Consider the following 18,888-nt stretch of genomic DNA (forward strand, 5'->3'; position numbering starts at 1 on the left):
GCAATGGGTCTCTGTGATGGTTAAGGCACTGACTGCACTATCTCCTAGTGGTGCCCACCTTATGTGTATGGGGACTGAGAAGGATGGAGGGAGCTGGCCCAAGTCCTCAAGACTGCTGTGTCCCAAGCTCTGGCCCACAGACCTGGAGTTGGGGATATAAATGCTGTTCTTGGACCACTCCCCCAAATTCTGATGCAATATTTTAGGGGAACCATTAAGACCACAACCCTTCATCTAAACTAGGTGTGCCACAGTGTTATTTTTAAATCTCCAAGAGACTAAGCATCTATAATAGTTTTCCCACAATAAACAGCACTAATCCTCTGGTCTACCTGGTTGCTAATTCCCACATGTCTTCTCATCTACTCACTTGGCAATTATTGCCCCGACTTTGTATACTTTATTTAAAATGTTCCCTCAGAGTGATCAGCCACCTTGTATTCACCATGTCTGTTCACAGTCTTTACCCTTCTCAATTTTTTAAATAATTTACATTTTGTTGTTGTTGAAAGTATACACAGAACATACACCAATTCAACAATTTCTGCACGTACAATTCAGTGACATTGATTACATTCTTCAAGTTGTGCAACCATTCTCACCCTCTTTTTCAGAATTGTTCCTCCCTAGTGAGTTTCTGTTAATAAAAAATAAAAAATATATATATTTTTATATAAAATATAAACTCACTGCCCTCAAGCTTCCTATCTAATCTTTTGAGTTGCTGTAGTCAATTTTACCCCATCTAGATAGTTCTTTAAAAGAGCACAGTGCTCAAGGCAGACATTCTTTACTACTTAGGCAAAACTATTTTTTGGTTTAAAGAAGACTTCAGGGAATATTTTTGGTTTAAGGTTTAAAGATTATCTCAGGAAAATAGTTTCTGGGGTTCATTCAGCCACAATGAATCCAGAAAGTCTGGATTCCATTCTTTCTCAAATTTTATGGGCATTATTTGTCCCACCCTCCCCCATTTGAGTGCCTTCTTTCTCCTCGTTTCTATGACATGAATCTCCTGGTTCTCCTTCTATTTCTCTGATAAGTCCCTCTCCTCCCACCTAAGTATATAATCCCAAACTCTTGTTCACAGACATCCTCTCTTCTGGTTTCCTCCTTCAGGAGGACAGCAGTCCCAAATCTTTATCTCCCAGCCCCAGCTCAGCTTTTACAACTTTTTTTTTTTTTTTTTTACATCTCCACTTGCTTGTCACATCCAAACTTATCAGAAATTTCTTTTGGCTTCCCAGTCTCTGTTAATGTTAACACAATGGCTGTGGTTCTCGCACATAACTGAACTTAACTGAACTTTCTCCATTATTTTTATCACTATTTTCCTGCCTAAATTTTTTCAAACTAAGCAGCTTTCATTTTTTTTAATTCATGGTCTCCGTTCTGCAGACGTTTACAAAAAGATTGAACCGAATAAAAGTGTTCTGGAAGGGTTCTAACTTTCTAAACTTCAGCAGAGCACAGAACTCGGATCACCTTTGATACCCATGGCCCAGACCAGTCCAGTCAAATTTCTTCCCCAGTTTTAATCTAAATAGAACCAACCTAGAAGAACTCTTGACACCAAAGTTATGGAACTAGAAGAATGTGGACCCAGGGCTGCTATAGGTGCCCTCACCAGCAGGTGGAAAAACCTGTCTGCAGTGGATAAGAATGAAGACAGGCAGATGATGGCTAGAGAAATGATCCTGGAGGTACTGAGTCTTGATTCCAAATCCTTAAGTCCCCAAGCTTCTCTGCTTCCTAAATTCTCCTTGCATATTATGAGTCCCTACAGTATCCTTCCAACAAATCCCCCTTTTTATTTGGATTTCTGTCACTAGCAACTAAATTGTTTTGAAAATGCATCAGTTTATATTCGGTTGGCAAATTAATCAATTTTCCAAAAGATTATTACTTCCCTGCTCAAAACCCCTCTTGTCCCACCACACTTCCCCAACCTTATCCCTTTGATCCATTCGGTAGAGTTTGTTTACTGCTTCCTGAACATACCCCAAGCTTGCCTTCTGCTGTGTTATGATCCTCTTCCTCCTTTTTCACTAGCTGAACTTATATCTATCCATTTTTCAGAACTCAGTGTATCCAGCACATACGCCTCAAATTCTGTGATCGCTCCTTCCTTTGAAGCACTCCCACTACTGTATAAGCTTTTTAGTGACTGAAAGGTGTTTCTCACTGATTTCTGTATCTGCAGCCACCCCTTGTCCACTCCAGTACAGGGCCTTGAACAGAAGTGCTTGATAAATGTTGGCTCTTTGGTGTCAATAAATAAGTCCCATTACCAATTTCTGTATAATACTTATTCCTTTTATTCTAATATGCATATTTTTTTCAAAATTTAATATTGGTGATCTAGTAATCACTGGCACGCCTTAGTTTAATTAGCAGCATTTTTTCTATTTCTTAAACCTGTTGCCATTGAGTAAATAAGGGTGCATTTTACAATTGAAGGTGTCTTAGATTCAGTGAAATAAGTATCATTCAAGTATTATGTTTGCTCCTCTGTCACCCTGTGTCTAGGGTGAGTCATTCCACATTCTCAGCATTTCCTTAGTTCCTGTTTTCCACTCCTCCTGTTGCCTCATCTTTACCTGCTGTAATTTTCTACTTTTCAAAGTAGAGTTAGGCCATTATACTGCAATAAGGTGGTGCTAACTACAAGGTGTCATTATATCATGGCTCCCACATGATAAAATACTATTTATGATTCTAAATATGTTTGCTATAGAATCAGCTCCAGTTAAATTTATAAACTAGCAAATATATATATATTTTTTTTTATGTTGTGAACAGGCAACCATGTTCTATGAGCCACAATTTAGGAAGACAATGTAGTCAGAAGCAGAGTAGTGTTGAAATAAAATAAGACTTATAACCACAGCAGTGACATTATAATTATCGTTCATTGAATACCACTTTGGCCTAAGGGAGTCTCTAGAGATTAAAGGTTTTAAACATGTCAGATGCCCTGTACCAACTAATTATCTCTGTTTATGCACTTCCATTCTTTATTTGCCTATGAGGCCGGGAAATCCAGTGGTCTTAGACCAGGCAACTTCACGCAGGGGAAGCTGTTTTCCTTAGAACTGGCATGGTGGGGACCTACCAGATAATCCTGTGTGCTCTGGCTATAACCCCTGGTGTTGTGGAAAGAACTGGTCTCTTGCCTCCTCCTCCCACAGCCTTGGCTCCAGCCAAAACAAACGACTTGCCTCACAACTCCTACAACCTCTAATCTCAAACTTTTTTGCCTTTCTCCATGCCTTCGTTTAAGCTGATCTCTTCATCTACTGCAGTGCTGTTCAATAGAACATCCAAGATGGTGGAAACACGCTGCATAACTGCATTGTCCACTATGGTTAGCCACTAAACCACCTGTGGCTATTGAGTACTTGAAATGTAGCTAGTGCAATTGAAGAACTAAGTTTTAAATTTTATTTAATTAAAATTTAAATAGACACATGTGACTGGTGGCTACCATACTGGACAGCACAGATCTAGCATGTTCTTCACCCCATTTCGTCTTGTCTGAATCCCTGACCTTCAAAGGGCAGCTCCGAGGCCATTTTCTCCATGAGACCCAGTCAGTGGGAATCATTCTCTCCTTCCTCAGATGTCCCATCACGCTATGAACCATTAAGACCGTTATACTGCAATAAGGCAGTGTTAGCTACAATGGTTTCCACATAATAAAACCTTATTTACAATTCTAAGTAGGTTTGCTATAAAATTAACTCCAGTTAAATTTGCCACTTACCATGTTTTAACTTGTATTATAGGTATTTTTATGTTATGCCCTCTGCTAGTCCCATCTCTGAGAGCTGTGGAGTTCCTGGGTGGTGCAAATGTTTAAGTGCTGGGCTACTAACTGAAAGGTTGATGGTTTGAATCCACTCAGAGGTACCTCAGAAGAAAGGCCTGGCAATCTACTTCTGAAAGAGCACAACCATTGAAACCCTATGGAACACAGTTCTAGTCTGAAACACACAGGGTTGTGATGCGTTGGAATCACCTCGACAGTAACTGGTTACTGGTTGAGAGCTGTGATCATTTCTTATTCTTAATTTGCACTCCAACTATACTTACTACAGTTTCCCCCATGGGAAAGCTTTAAAATGTTTGTTGCACGAATATATAATAACCCAACCCACCCACTGCAATATATAATAGCAATATATATATATATATATATATATAACAGCAACTAGCATTAATAATAATGACTTGACAAGGATCACCCCAGATAATTTATGTCGTAACACTGCTTGAGCCAGCCCATCTGAGAGTTCAGGCCCTTAAATCCCAGCCCCGGTCACACAGCCTCTGGACTGGTGGCCTGGCAGTCACATTCAGAACAGGCCTGGTGGCCAGAGATGATGAGTCTAGCCCTCAACTTGGGTAATGGACTTGCGAAACAAGGATCTGGGATAACCTGGTGAGACAAATTGCATGTACATGAGAACAGAGGAAATGGGTAGAGGACTGACCCAGGAAAAGGAACAGAGAAGCTGTTGTGCATAGAGCAACTGTGGGCCAGTCAGAGGGTGAGTAGGAGGATCAGGTAACTACAAGCTCCTGACTTGAAACTCCCCAAGGCTCTGATATCCATGTGTACCCCAGTTCACAGGACCTGAGAGCCCCTGCCCCTGGGAGTTATGAAATGTGGAACTGGCTCCACAGGTCAGAGCTTACTTGATTTCAGGCAGGGTCATACCCACTTTGTTGCTGCATCAAGAAGCCTTCGTGGCACAGTAGTTTAGCATTTGGCTGCTAATAAAAAAAAGTTGGTGGTTGGAATCCTCCAGCTGCTCCATGGGAGAAAGATAGGCAGTCCGCTTCAGTAAAGATTTAGAGCCTTGAAAACCCTATGGGGGCAGCTCTACTCTGTCCTATAGGGTCACTATGAGTTGAAATCAACTCAACACCAATGAGTTTTGGATTACTTCATCACTTGTCTACTCTTGACCAAAGTTAGGACCAGACACTCAGATTCTGGGTAGGAAGGTGATAGAGGCCGGGGGGAATAGAGCAGAATAGCTTCCTTTCGAAAGCAGGGAATCTGAGTGGGCATTCTCTCCCCTTTCCTCAGGAGAAGCCTTCTGTTTCCAAGTACTGTGATTTAAAGAAAGGGCCCTCTTCTCAAAAGCATTTCCATTATACCACCTGAAATTCCGCTAATTAGAGATTCACTTAAGTTAACTAGCAAACATGTAGGACAGAGTTAAAGAAACAGTCATTCACAGCTTAGGGTAGACTGAACAAATCAGATAGATTGCTTTTCTAACTCTGAAATTACCTTCACTAGACGAAAGGGTCATTTGCTTCTGGGAATAAGGGAGAGATCATTCTAAAGTGTGAGACACTTTTAGTTAGAGTAGGTGGGGTGCCTGAGGGTGGGGATGGGGCGCCTGAGGGTGGGGGTGGGGCTTGGACACAGGGATTATTGAGGACACTGGTCTTCTGGGGAAGGAGAAGAGCACAGAAGAGGAGATAGGGTGGCACCTGAAACAAATTGCTACAGCAGATTCATGCCCTTTTCCCCCTCAAGACCAAGTGCTTCTATCATTAATTCTTAAGCCCCTACCCATCTCCCCAGTCCTGGACTTGTCCTGCGTGGAGACTCCGGGAGAGGAACACTGAGCTGGCTCCATGAGGGCCTCACAGGAGACTGGAAATACTTTTCTAGGCAGGCCTAGGAGTAAAAGCACCAGCAAACAGAATGGGTCTGTGTGGCAAGTAGGGGTTGAGGAAGGGAGAAAAGCAGAAGTGCCCCTATACCATGTGTGGAGTAAGCCCAAGCTTAGAGAAGTTTTCTGAGAAAAGAGGCTTCTATTTGTTCTGTTCCACAGTACCTAGTGCTGTTTGGATACTCAATATTTACTAAAGGGTTGAGTGGATAGATGAATGAATGATGTCCCCTAATATTGAAAACGATGTGGGTTGCCAGACTCACATAGGCCAAATCATTTGCTATATGATATCCGAGCTTTTTCCCTTCCTAGGTAGGCACTTAATCTAGTTGTGTTCGTTCACAGTTTTTTTATTCCTATTTTGAATCCTAATTTCCTATCTCCTACCCAGAATGCCCCTAGGTTTACCCTTTATTTTTTGCTTCCCCTCTATGACTGAATCCTAGGCTCCATAAGGGTCTCAGAACACCTGGGAGGCATTCGAGGGTTTTTTTTGTTTTAAATAGGAGGGAACCTCTAGTGAACCAGTTCACACACAAGAACTGAAGAAAACGGGCCCAGGGAGGCATGAGGTGTAACACAGAACACAGCATGAACGAGGAGCAGCCCATGAGGTCCAGGCGAAGGGCAGCTGGAGGTTCCAGGCTCCTCTGAGAAAGGGCCTGCTTGGGGGTCCAATAGTTGCTGCCCTGTCTAGCGACGGGAGCACGTTCAACAGGTCTGTAGCTGGTCATGCCTTGTCGTTTTCCGCACCTGTTCCCAGGCACAGCCTCGGAGCCCCTAGGAAAACACTGACCAATAAATTAAATTGAAAAATATGAAGGAGGCAGGGAATATCATCCTGGAGTATTTGTCAATGGCATGAGTGTTCTGGAATATGCAAAGACCCATCTGGCCCTTCAGAAGCCCCTTCTTCCTGGAGGAGTTGGATTCATTGCTCAGGGCCAGGTGGACCACTATTTTGTCTTGCCTTTCTTCTTCTGTCAAAATATGGCTTCTTGGGTACCCAGCCAGGCTGTTGGCCTCAGACTCACTGTAGCTTCCATCCAGCATCATGGTTCTTGAGTGAAGCATTCCACACGTGCATGGGAACTGTGGCAGCAAACACAGGGAGAGGTGTCGGACATGTTTAGGTCTGTGCAGGGGCAGAGGAGGTGGTCTGGTTTGAGAGGGGAGCCCTATTGCGCTCAGAACAACAGAACAGCAGAACTAGGAGGGTCTCCAGAGATCACTTAGTCCAATGATTCTCTGCCCAGGCTCCATATTAGAATCAGGAGCTCTTTAAACTGGCCACACCCAGGCTCCACTACAGACTAATTAATTTAAAGCTCATAGGTGATTCTAATGTGCATCCAGGGTTGGGAATCACTGATCTAGTCTAAATACCTTCAATTACAGAGGCGAAAACTAAAACCCAGAGAGGCTATACGATTCACCTGAGATCACACAGCTAGTCGGTGTCAGAACCAGGACTTTAAACCCGCATATTCTAATTCAAAATGCAGGACTTGATCTCTTTGTGCGTGAATGAAAAGAAGATGCCTAGTATATTCTCACAGCTGGACCAATAAGCAATATCACGATAAATGGAGAAAATACCGAAGTTGTCAAGGATTTCAATTTACTTGGATCCACAGTCAAGGCCCATGGAAGCGGCAGTCAAGAAATCAAATGATCCATTGCATTGGTCAAGTTTGCTGCAAAAGACCTCTTTAAAGTGTTAAAGAGCAAAGACGTCACTTTGAGGACTAAGGTGCGACTGACCCAAGCCATGGTATTTTCAATCTCCTCATATGCATGCAGAAGCTGGGCAATGAATAAAGAAGACCAAAGAAAATTGATGCCTTCAAATTATGGTGTTGGCAAAGAATATTGAATATAGCATGAACTGCCAAAAGAATGAACAGGTCTGCTTGGAAGAAGTGAAGCCATCAACTAATAGGTTTTTGTCAAGCAGCCTAGCAAATTGAAGTCAGTCAGACACAGGGTTGGAAGAGCAGAAATGTTTATTCACAGTTTGCAAACTGGGGGGCAGGCAGGGTCTCATGACCTAAGGCTGCCAGCTCCCAGATCTGGGGCAGGTTTGCCCTTTTTATAGGAGTGACATACATATGCATGAACAGTGAGGGGAAGATCTCCAGTGTTCTCATGTGTGCGCAGTCTGCGTAATTTTAGTGAATGAGTTTTTGTGCACGGCTCTAAAAATACTGTGCACAGCCCTGAAAAAATGGCAAGGGCTCACTACTGTCACCCCAGGAAGGACATATAGCAGGGAGATTTGAAGTCAGTGCACCTGTACCTCTGCTTCTTGCCAGGAGAAGACAAGAAACCTGGGGATTCGACAAACCATGGTGAAGTGCTGTAAAAGTTGTAACAAACATGTAGCAAGAATAGATTTTTCTAAAAAACAACTATTATGGGATGGATAATAATCCTTAATAACCCTTTCATGACTGCCTGCTTGAGAAGCACAGCCAGAAGCATGCAGAGGCTTCGTCTCACATACTTTGGGCATGTTATCAGGGGGGACCAGTCTTTGGAGAAGACATCATGCTTGGTAAAGTAGTGGGTCAGTGAAAAAGAGGAAGACTCTCAGTGAGATGGATTGATACAGTGGCTGCAAGGATGGGTTCAAGCATAGTAACAATTGTGAGGATGGCACAGGACTGGGCAGTGTTTCATTCCCTTGTACACAGGGTTGCTATGAGTTGGAATGGACTCAACGGCACCTAACAACAACAACATATTCTCCTACCTCATTCTAACACTGAGCCATTTTTTTTTTCATTCACGCACAGAGAGGTGGAGTCCCCCAAGTGGAATGAGAATATGTGGATTTAAAGTCCTGCTGTGACACTTCTGGAAGAGTTATGTTTAAGGGCGAAGGAACATGGTGCCCACAATGTATTTTTAAATGGTTTCAAGTACAACAACAAAAATATGTTTATAGGGACAGAGAGCTCACAAAAAAAAAATTGCAAAATGTTAACAATGTTGGATCCAGGTGGGGGGTCTACAGATGTTTATTATTGTATTCTTTCTACTGTTTCTGCAAGTATGAAAATGTTTATAACAAGTTAGAAGTTGCAGGGGAAGAGATGGTTTCTCTTGGCTTCTCCCCACAATTTGAATCAGCAGTAGTCCTGCTGGCTCCTGGACTACTCTTGGCTGAAGGTGTGAGGCCTGTTGGACATGGCCACTGGCCTCGGGTTTATTCTTCTCAGCCCTTTGACTTTAATACATTTCTGACCTCGCTCTCAGCCCCTCAGTGCCTCTGTTTAAATATAATCCATTTGAAAATGATCAGTGTACAAACTATTTGAAAATGTAAATAAGTACTCAAATGCTGAAGTTAAAAAGGTTTTAATATAGTTTTAAAAATAAATTCCTAAACCACTCACTAGCGTATTTGGAGACAACATGGAAATACCTGGCAGGCCTAATGTGGCCATTGAAAAGGCAGCATATCTACTTTTTCTAAAGTCTAAAACTTCCTTATGCTAAGGGGCTACCAGCCATATAGAAGTGCATAAATGAGGGATATTCATGTCCCCTGATCTCTGTACCTTTTAAGTGAACACTCATTTTGATTAGTGTAATAATTAGCAACAAGTTATTTGCTAACAAGTCAGTATTTTATTTCTCACTGTGGTTTACTAAGAGTCTGCATATGAATGGTATAGAATTTCCCTCTCAGTGCCAAAAGACTGTGTACATTGCCCTGTAGGATCCCCCATTTGCATTCTATCTCATGGTACAGTATACTACAGTATAGTACAGTACAGTATAGACTGCATACTATTTCCAATGACTCTAAAGGCTGAAGTCTGAGGTGGCTGAATTTTCACTGGGCCACAGCCCTGATAGAAAAAGGAGATTTTCATTCAAGAATTCTGGTCATAGAAGCATTTTTCCTAGACATGTTCAGTAATGATAGTGATGTTTTATATATGTCTGGAATTCTACGGTTTTCAAAATAACTTTCACACACATTTCTCAGTTGATCCTTAACAATAACCCTGGAAGGAAGACAGGGTGAGTATTCTGTTATCACCTTTTTTATACAGGAGAAAAGCAAGGCTCACCATAGGTGGCAGAGTTGGGCCTAAGAGCCCAAATCTTTTGTCCAAAGATTCTGCTTTCTGGGATCCTTGTAGCAGAAGCTAGAGCTTGTTCTAAAGCAGGGCCCGCCTCCTTTTGCGTAAACACCTCCTTTTTCTGCATGCATTCTTCCTCTCCCTCCTTCCTCTTTTTCTCCTCCAACCAGTAGCACCAGCTTAGACAAGAAAATGAGTGAAACGCCTCTCACCTTATCCTGCAGCTTCCGTTCCTTCCACTCCTGCACCGTTGTCAGGTAGTTGACAGCTGCATACTCCAGCACCGAGAGGAACACAAACACGAAGCTGACCCAGAGGTAGATGTCCACGGCCTTGATGTAGGAGACACGGGGCATGGAGGCATTCACACCCGTAATGATGGTGGACATGGTCAGCACCGTGGTGATACCTGCAACGACCCAGTCTCAGTTCAGGCACAGACAACGGTACAGAACTGCCCCCATCTCACGTCACAATTCTACATTCTCCATTCTTAAATCTAATGGGAAACTCTCCAGATATTTTTCCACCTATAGAGGTGCAAAGGTCTGCTCTACAAACAACCAGGCCATTCTTTTCTCAGAAAGATGGGCTTGTGTTCTTCCTGGTCAACATGCTACCTGTCTCCTTTCATGTTAAGCATCTTGGGAGACTGGATTCCTATGCCGTGGCTGACAAAACATGCTTCAGACAAAAATCTGCTCAGATGTTGTGATGGTTACTTTTATGTGTCACCTTGGCTAGGCTATGATTCTCAGTGGTTTGGCAGACACTGGTTGCTGTTCCATAAAGTAATATAATGTAACCACTTTCCATGATGTGATCTGATATGATCAACCAATCAGTTGAAAGGGGGGTTCCTTGGGGATGTGGTCTCCCCCAGAATATAAATGGATATTCTGGCAGAGCTCATTCTGGCTGGACCCTGTATTCTTCACTCTTCTCATCGCCTGATCTATGGATCTTGGAAAATAAGCCTGCAGAAGCCTCCATCTGCAGCCTGATCTGCATATTTTGGATTTTCCAACAATCCTGTGAGCCAGAAGAGGCCTCTAGCTTGCCACTTGATCTATGGATTTGGGACTCACCAAGCTCCACAATTGTGTGAGCATTCCCTTGAAGTAAATCTATATCTATATATACCACTGATTTTGTTCCTCTAGACAACCCAAACTAAGACAGATGTGGAATTAAAAACAGTGGCTAAAGGATATTTCTAAAGGGACCTTCCCAAACCTCAAGGAATGAGCTCATTTTCCTTCATCTAGGAGGGTTTTAAAAAAAAAAAAAAAAAATTTTTGTTTTTTTGGAGGGTTGCTTCCCATGAAGTCTGTGGGAATTACTGGAAGGCTATCATGCTCGTTTCTTCTTCATTCCGGCTTGCTGGTTAGTGTATAACACAGCTCAGTACAGATAGTATAGCGTTTCTAGTGAGTCTTAAGGCTAAAGTCTTAGGTGGCTGAACCCCCACATTTCTAAGGACCCAACCTGATTTTGTCCAAATTTAAAATTATACAAAGTGTACACTTTCACCCCGGAAATCAAGGTCTGTGAAGGTCTAAAACCACAGTTCCAGGGAATCCAGCCCTTCTCTTCCCAGACATCACATGTTACGGGCCCTGCTTCCAAATCTCTGTCTAAACAAGATCAGCAAACAAAATTTATATTTACAGAATACATGTGTGGAATTTTCAGAACTACTGTATTTATCTAAGTACTGAGCTCTGTTACTGCTGGTGGTGGAAGTCTATGCCTCAAATAGGCTATATCTTTCTTAAGTGATTTAGCAAAGTTGACTTAGTTTTAGCTCCCTGTAGTTTCCATAGTAGGGGAAACTGAGGCCAGAGCCTTAGTGGTGGAAGCAAGAAGCAGGAGGAAGATTTGCTTCCTCTGACTCTGACAGTCCATTGGTTGAGAATTCATTTTGGGGGGCTAAGAGTAATTTTACTTTTTCTTTACATGGTGGCCAGTTGAGAAAGTAACCATCCTCCTATGCCTTATCAAATACTTTTACCCAGTGAAACTCTAGCAGGCACAGCTCTCCGGTCGATCCAGAAGGATACCCAGGACAGCATGACCATCAGGGTGGCAGGGAAATAGGTTTGGAGCAAAAAGAAGAAGATGTGGCGACGCAGAGTGAAGTTAATGTACAGACGGTTGTACCAGCCTGCGGGCATAAGAAGAAGCCAGTGAGGTACACACAGTTTAAGAGGCAGAAACACAACCACTTCACTGGGGATCCTTCTTTTCATTACATTGTTCTTATCATCAGCAAAATGTTAAAATTAATTATCGATTGGTTTAATATAATACCTTTCCTTTCTAAAATCTAAGCCTTCTTTCTTATAAATAAATATCTAGAGAATCTAGTATATTTATGATCTCATTTGGCCTTACCTGACTTTCTTCACAGCATTCCTGGGAAGGGTAGAACTAGGAAGAGTATCAGTTTAGTCGTTTGCTTGGTATTTGTTATTTGCAAACCACAATCATATTCTCCAAGTGATTTGGGAACATAAGAAGTTGGAGGGGTTCTATTTTGTTGAAGGCATTACCACTGAGGTAGGAGACAGGGGAGCTGGGCTTTTGTCACACTCCACTTTATTACGAAATTGGTCAGCTCACTCAATCTCCACTTTCCTCCAAGAAGAAATGGACTGTTCTTGGGCTTTTTAAATTCAAGATGAGCTCTACTTCTGACCCTCCATCTGCCTTGTGGAAATCTCTTACTGTTTGATCATTCCTTAGGAAAAAAGGAGGATATAGAAATTATCTGTTTTACTATGGGCTGAGGATTGTTACTCTCAACCTGGCTGCCCGCCAGGAACACCTGGGAGCTTTGACAACTCTCCAAAGCCCTGGTCCTGTCCCTGAGAGACTCTGATTTAATTGGTCTGGGGTGGAGACTTAGGCATCTGTATGTTTTTCAAGTTTCCAGGTAATTCCAATGTTCTTTTCCAGAATTGAAAACATTGACTTAGATCTAAAGCTTTCAAAGTGGGGTCCCTGGACCAGCAGCGAGAATATCACCTGGGAACTTGCTAGAAATACACATTTTCAGGGCCCACAACAGAACTACTGGATCAGAAACTCTGGCGGCGGGGGTGGGGGGGAAGAGCTCAGCAGTCTGTGTGTACCACCCTGAGAGGATTTGTTAAAACACAGATTGATGGGCTCTGTCCCCAGAGTCTCCAAGTGATGCTGATAAACTGGTCTGGACACCACACTTTTTGAGAACCATTGGCTAAGAGCAATGGTCTTTGAACTTTGATGTGAACAAACACCTAGGAGTTTGTTGAACATGCAGATTCCTGGGCTCCACCACCAGGGGTTCTGATTCTGATTCAATGGTCCCAGAAATCTGCTGGTTGAACACACTCTGCTGATGGCTCAGATGCAGATGGAACTCAGGCTGCACCTGGAGAAACATTGCTGAGGGAACAAATGCCATCTGGCTGCACTGAAAGGTTAGTACCAAGTTAGGAAAGGGAAGCGTTGGGTGAACAGGGAAAAGCTGGAACCATAGGGTGAATCCAGACAAGCTTGACATGTGGTTACTGTGTAGGCTCCTGGGTTGCTTGAATGAGGCGAGTACTTTACATGAAGTGGATAAATAGAAGGTGATCTCCAAAGAAGATGGAGACAACTAATTATTTATTCATCTCACAGCATTGTCTAACGAGGTCAACTCACTCAGGTTACACCTTTTATTTTCCCTAATCAAATTAGCATCTACGAAATAAATCGCATTGTTCCTTGGGTTTGCATAAGGTCTTTCTGGAAGGCCTACCCATACCCATTGCCATCAAATCAATTCCGACTCATAGGAGCCCTACAGGACAGAGTAGAACTGCCCAACAGGGCTTCCAAGGAGCACCTGGTGAATCTGAACAGCTGACCTTTTGGTTAGCAGCCCTAGCTCTTAACAACTAGGCCACCAGGTTTTCCTTTGGAAGGTCTGAGGGCTGCCTTTATTCCTTTAAGTGCTATTCCATTATCCCGTCCTTTTGTCTAAGAAAACCAGGTAACAGTTGTCTTGCAAACACTGGGAGGGAGCCAAGGACTTTGAAAATGTACACTCTGTATTGCAAATAGAGAATGGTGAGATAACAGTTCCTCAGCTGCATGTGGGGTGACAATAAATAATGGAAATGGAAGGTGCATTTTATCTGGACTCCAGAAAGGCTTGAATGGGGAATGAAACCAACCAACCAACCAAACACACACATTATCCTAATACAGAAATTAAGAGGGAGTATATAAAAAAAAAAATTTTTTTTTTTTTTTTATACATACTGGCCACTTACCACCTACATAACTTCTATAAATAACTTAATCTCTCTGAGTCTCCGTTTTTGCATTTGCAAGCTGGGAATAATATCTACTCCCTAGGCTTGTTGGGTAGAAATTAGTTGTTCCACATAAAGTCATTAGAACAGTGCCAGGCACATAGAAAAAGATATATAAGCCAAAAAAAAAAAACAAAAACAAAAAACCAAACCCGTTGCCATCGAGTCGATTCCGACTCATAGCAACCCCATATGACAGAGTAGAACTGCCCCATAGTGTTTCCAAGGAGCGCCTGGCTGGTAGATTCGAACTGCAGACCTTTTGGTTAGCAGCCATAGCTCTTAACCACTACACCACCAAGGTTTCTTTTAATAATGACTTTAGAAAGGACTTGATTTGAACTTGCTAAGAATAGATGGGAGACCTTGGGTGGAGTCCCTGGGTGGTGCAAATGGTTAAGACACTCAGCTGCTAATCAAAAGGCTGGAGGTTCAAGTCCACCCAGAGACATCTCAGAAGGAAGGCCTGGTGATCTACTTTTGAAAAATCAGCCATTGAAAAAACCCTATGGAATGCAGTTCTATTCTGACACACACAGAGTTGCCATGAGTCAGAGCTGACTGAATGGCAACTGGAAAAAGAACACATAAGGAAAGAAAATTGTGTGGCAACTCAGATTCGTCTCAGAATGAGAGGGAAGAGAGAGATGAAGATGAGCACTGTGAGCATAAACAGAAGCAGGCCTGGGGCTGCCCCGACACAAACACAGGCATGGTTGGGGCTCACTCTTTTCCATGGTGTTTGATGTTGTCAGGGAGGCAGGTGAACTGCGGGATGATGGCCACACAGGGGCGGGCAGTATCACAGAAGCTTCCATGGAAGGTCCTGGGCCTCTCAGTACTGGAGCAAAGGGTAATAAAGCAGGAAGTCCTGCAGGGCTCCACAGCCACTGCAGAACTAATGGTGAAATTAGAAAGGGACTGGCAAATGGATTCTCTCAAAAGCTTCAAACTTGGCCCAGAGACTCACAACAGGTCACACTAAACAGTAACAATGAATCTATAGCTCTATAGTTATTACCTTGGAAAGTGATCCATTTCATATTGCTAAGTAGAACAAATTAGGTTATAGAACAGCATGTAAAGCAGGACCTCACTTTTGCAAAATTACATAATTAAAGCAAGCTATTATCTGTAAGAATATTTACTAAATTGTTAGGAATGATTACCTCTGGGCAATGGGATTTCAAAGAACAGCAATTTTACTTTTTTGCTTTATGTTTTTAAATGTTTATATTTTGAAGGAGCTTGCATTATTTTAATAGTCAAAATTTATTTTCACTGGGAGAGTAAAAGATTAAGGCTAAAGAGGAAATCTAATGTGTTTTCTTCCGCAGTTGAATCAGACCATGGCTAAAGTTAGCTACCCGTGCTGCTGTAGAAGGCCAGTCTGGAAGTGGTGTGAAACTTCTGGATCAGAAACTGAGACAGGGAGATCTTCTCATCTGTTTTCAGCGACTCGTCCCCATTCTTCCAATACAGCATCAGATCTTCATCTGTGTATGCATCTTTGAGGGGGAGGAAAATAAGTTAATTTTCTCCTTTACCTCTGATCCAGGATGAAGGAACAGAGAAATCTTAAGCCAATCTGGGAGTAAACAGTTCTTTATGCTGGCAGTCAGCACTTAACTCTCATGGTAATTAAAACACCACAAAGGTCAGAGAGAGAAAAAGGTGAAGATGTGTCATTAGAAACACTAATACTTACAGCTTTCCAGCTCCAATGAGCAGGTTTGCGAGTCCAGGGGAAAGTGGCTGAAGTCCATGTTGCACATAGCGGTGACCGTAATCCTAGACAACGCAAAAGTGTGTGTTGGCTTGTGTAGGGAGCTATTCGCTCATACACCTGTCCAGCCAGGAGAAGGTCACGCACAATCAAGAGCAGCCATCTCCTCATGTCTACTTCTGAAGTTAAAGAACCTTAATTGTTAGAGTTTTATCTTCTGTAGCAGATGCTATTGGTGATTTGCCCAGATACTGTTTACCAGGCTGATGCACCCACCCCTCCCCCAGCTACTCTGGGTTTTGACTGCTAATGGCTCCCACCTGCACCATTCTCCTGCCGTCCTGTGAGCCACTGGGAGCCACCTCCCCCAGAGATGCCTGGGAGGCTTTACCCCCCTAGCTCCTGCTCTCCACCCAAGGCCAGTGTTTAATTTTGATGAAATCTGCAAGCAGGCCAGGAAGATGCAGAGAAGACTGTTAAATCAAGTTAGCTCAGAAGTCAATCTACAGCATCACTCATTGAATGATAGTTACTGTTATTTTTTTAGTCTTTATTACCTGTTAAGACACATAGTAGGTGCTCATCAGCTCTCTTGGGGGCAGAAGGTCCACAGAAGGTCATTGTCTCCACCAGCTTATTTGGGGCCAAGAAGTCTTCTAACCCAAGTTTAAGTCCCCCAATGACAGGGAGGTCACCGCCTACTAAGGCTGGCATTAGGAGGCTCATACCATCCCATGTAGCACACAGACCCAGCCACAATGACAAACACTTCAGGGCCAAAGGGACTGCCCGCACATATTGAAATGCCATTGCACAAAGAAACAATGACCCCATGGACCATTACCTCATGCTGTACAGCACATGGCCATCTGGAAAAACCCTCAGCATGATGTTGTCAGTGGTAGTATCATGGGTGAATGACCTTTTGGAGTGAACAAAGAAGACGTCAGGGACCCAGATCTTCTTTACCAGCCGGCCATCGAAGGTCATGCTCTTGTTGCTGGTGCTGGGAAAGGCCAGCCTCTCATCCTTCCAATAATGCCGTAGGTACAGGGTCATGGTGAAGTCCTGTGGGAGCCATGGCAAGACCAGAGAGAAACAGTTTAGAAAGATTCCTTCCTTACAATCTACCACCGTGATGGACACCTCAGACCCATTCTCCAGAGGTGAGAGTTTTGCAGCTCTGTGGCATTGGTGCTGCTACAATCAGGAAGAGAATGGCTTATTTTTTGTGTCAGGAGATTGGCATCCGGGAGACTAAGCAACTCTCCTTATAGGCTTTGCTAATGATAACTATAGCTATGATGCCAACAGCTTTGCCTGATGGCCAGTAGGGTAAGATTTTGACCCCAAACCCTGCTCTCTCTCATGTAGAACTTTGCACACCCGTTTCCTTACCTACCTGGCTAATCATTCAATTTCAGTTTAGAGGCCACTTCCAGAAGCCTGGATAGTCAAGCATTCCTCCTAGAAGGGTTTCTGCCATTAGACTTGCAAGATCCTTGAAGGCAGGATTGTGTCTTTCCCACCACTGAATTCTCAGGCCCTAGTTTAGTGCCTGGTAAGGCACATAGTAGGTGCCCAGTAAACAGTATAGAAAAATGGAGGGATGAATGGATTAGCGGACAGGCAACTGCATACTTTCTGTGATCTAAGCCTGAAAGCTTAGCTTGTTTAAAAGTGTCTCATGGGGTAGGCAAGTCTTCACATCCACAGCAGACATCTGGGTTGGCTCAAGGCTAAGACAGCCAGGCTGGCTCCAGACCTAGCTATTTCTGGAGCTAGGCCAGCTGTTGGGTACTCCCAAAGAGTTGGAGACTGTCACACCTGTAGCTTTCACATGGACCCTGTCCTGTATGTGATAGCTAAAGTTGTGTGTCAACTTGGCTAGGCCATGATTCTCAGTGGTTTGACAGTTACGATATAGTTAGGCAGTCATATAAGGATGTAATCACCTCCATGATGATATAATGTGATCACCTCCATGATGGAATCTACTCTGAGTAGCCAATCTGTCAAAGGGGATTTTCCTTGAGGATGTGGCCCTCATCCAATAAGGTGGACTTTGTGGCTAAGCTCCAGGGCATTTTCTCTGCTCTGAATCCTGCATTCAGCTAGTCAGCAACTGACCTCTAGCTCTTGGGACTTGGGACAGCAGCTGCTGTCTGACCTATGGATCTTGGGTTCATCTCTAGGTCTTAGTCATCTAGTGCTACTATCACAGAAATACCACTAGTGGATGGCTTTAACAAAGAGAAATTTATTTCCTCACAGTAAAGCAGGCTAAAAGTCCAAATTCAGGGTGTCAGTTCACGGGGATGGCTTTTTCTCTCTATCAGCTCTACAGAAAGATTCCTTATCATCAATCCTACCCTGGTTGAGGAGCTTCTCAGGCGTAGGGACCCCAGGTCCAAAGGATGCACTCTGCTCCCAGTGTTGCTTTCTTGGTAGTATGAGGTCCCCACCTCTCTCCTTGCTTCTTTCTTTTATATCTCAAGAGATTGCCTCAAGACACAATCCAATCTTGTAGGTTTGAGTTCTGCCTCACTAACACAAATGCTGCCCACCCTCCCTCAATAACATCATAGAGGCAGGATTTACAACACATAGGAAAATCACACAATACCAAGAATCATGGCCCAGCCCAATTGGTACACACATTTTTGGGGGGACATAATTCAATCCATGACACTCTTTAAAGAAGTCTCATTTCAGCTGAAACCTGAAGGATGAGAAAGAGACAGCTCTGGGGAGGACCCGGGCAAGAGCGTATATGAGGGTCCCTGAGACGGAAGATGGGAATCATGAAGTTTGCAAAACTAAAGAAGGGGCTCACCAAAGGGGACGAGTGATAGAGATGGGGCTGGGAGGTAGGTGGACCCGGAGTTCCCCTCTATGGGTAAGACCCTGCAGGACAGCCAGGAGGGGGTATGTATGTGGTGGTAAGACAGGGAGCAAAGGCCCTGAAATCATACGGTGCCTGTTTGAGAAATAGTGAAGAGACTGCTGTGGTTAGA

General features: G+C 43.3%; 1 protein-coding gene across 1 annotated transcript; it reads right to left on the bottom strand.

Moving 5' to 3' along the window:
• Positions 1 to 6,479: 6,479 nt before the first annotated feature.
• LOC100670099 (gamma-aminobutyric acid type A receptor subunit rho2) lies at positions 6,480 to 17,249 on the bottom strand. The gene is made up of 6 exons (XM_003404351.4): positions 16,716 to 17,249; positions 15,854 to 15,936; positions 15,513 to 15,653; positions 11,811 to 11,963; positions 10,009 to 10,205; positions 6,480 to 6,791 (listed from the first exon to the last, which is right to left on the bottom strand). The coding sequence occupies exons 1-6, from the start codon at positions 16,928 to 16,930 to the stop codon at positions 6,480 to 6,482; spliced, it is 1,101 nt and encodes a 366-aa protein (XP_003404399.2). The 5' UTR covers positions 16,931 to 17,249.
• Positions 17,250 to 18,888: the final 1,639 nt, after the last annotated feature.

The sequence above is a fragment of the Loxodonta africana genome, chromosome 1, assembly GCF_030014295.1.
Source record: "Loxodonta africana isolate mLoxAfr1 chromosome 1, mLoxAfr1.hap2, whole genome shotgun sequence".
Lineage (NCBI taxonomy): Eukaryota > Metazoa > Chordata > Mammalia > Proboscidea > Elephantidae > Loxodonta > Loxodonta africana.

Coding starts and splice junctions, on each gene's coding strand:
- LOC100670099 (XM_003404351.4), bottom strand. CDS start 16,930: ATGACCCTGTACCTACGGCATTATTGGAAGGATGAGAGGCTGGCCTTT. Junction 11,964..15,512: donor GGCCTTCTACAGCAGCACGG/GTAGCTAACTTT, acceptor TTATGCCCGCAG/GCTGGTACAACCGTCTGTAC. Junction 6,792..10,008: donor AACGGAAGCTGCAGGATAAG/GTGAGAGGCGTT, acceptor TTGCTGCCACAG/TTCCCATGCACGTGTGGAAT.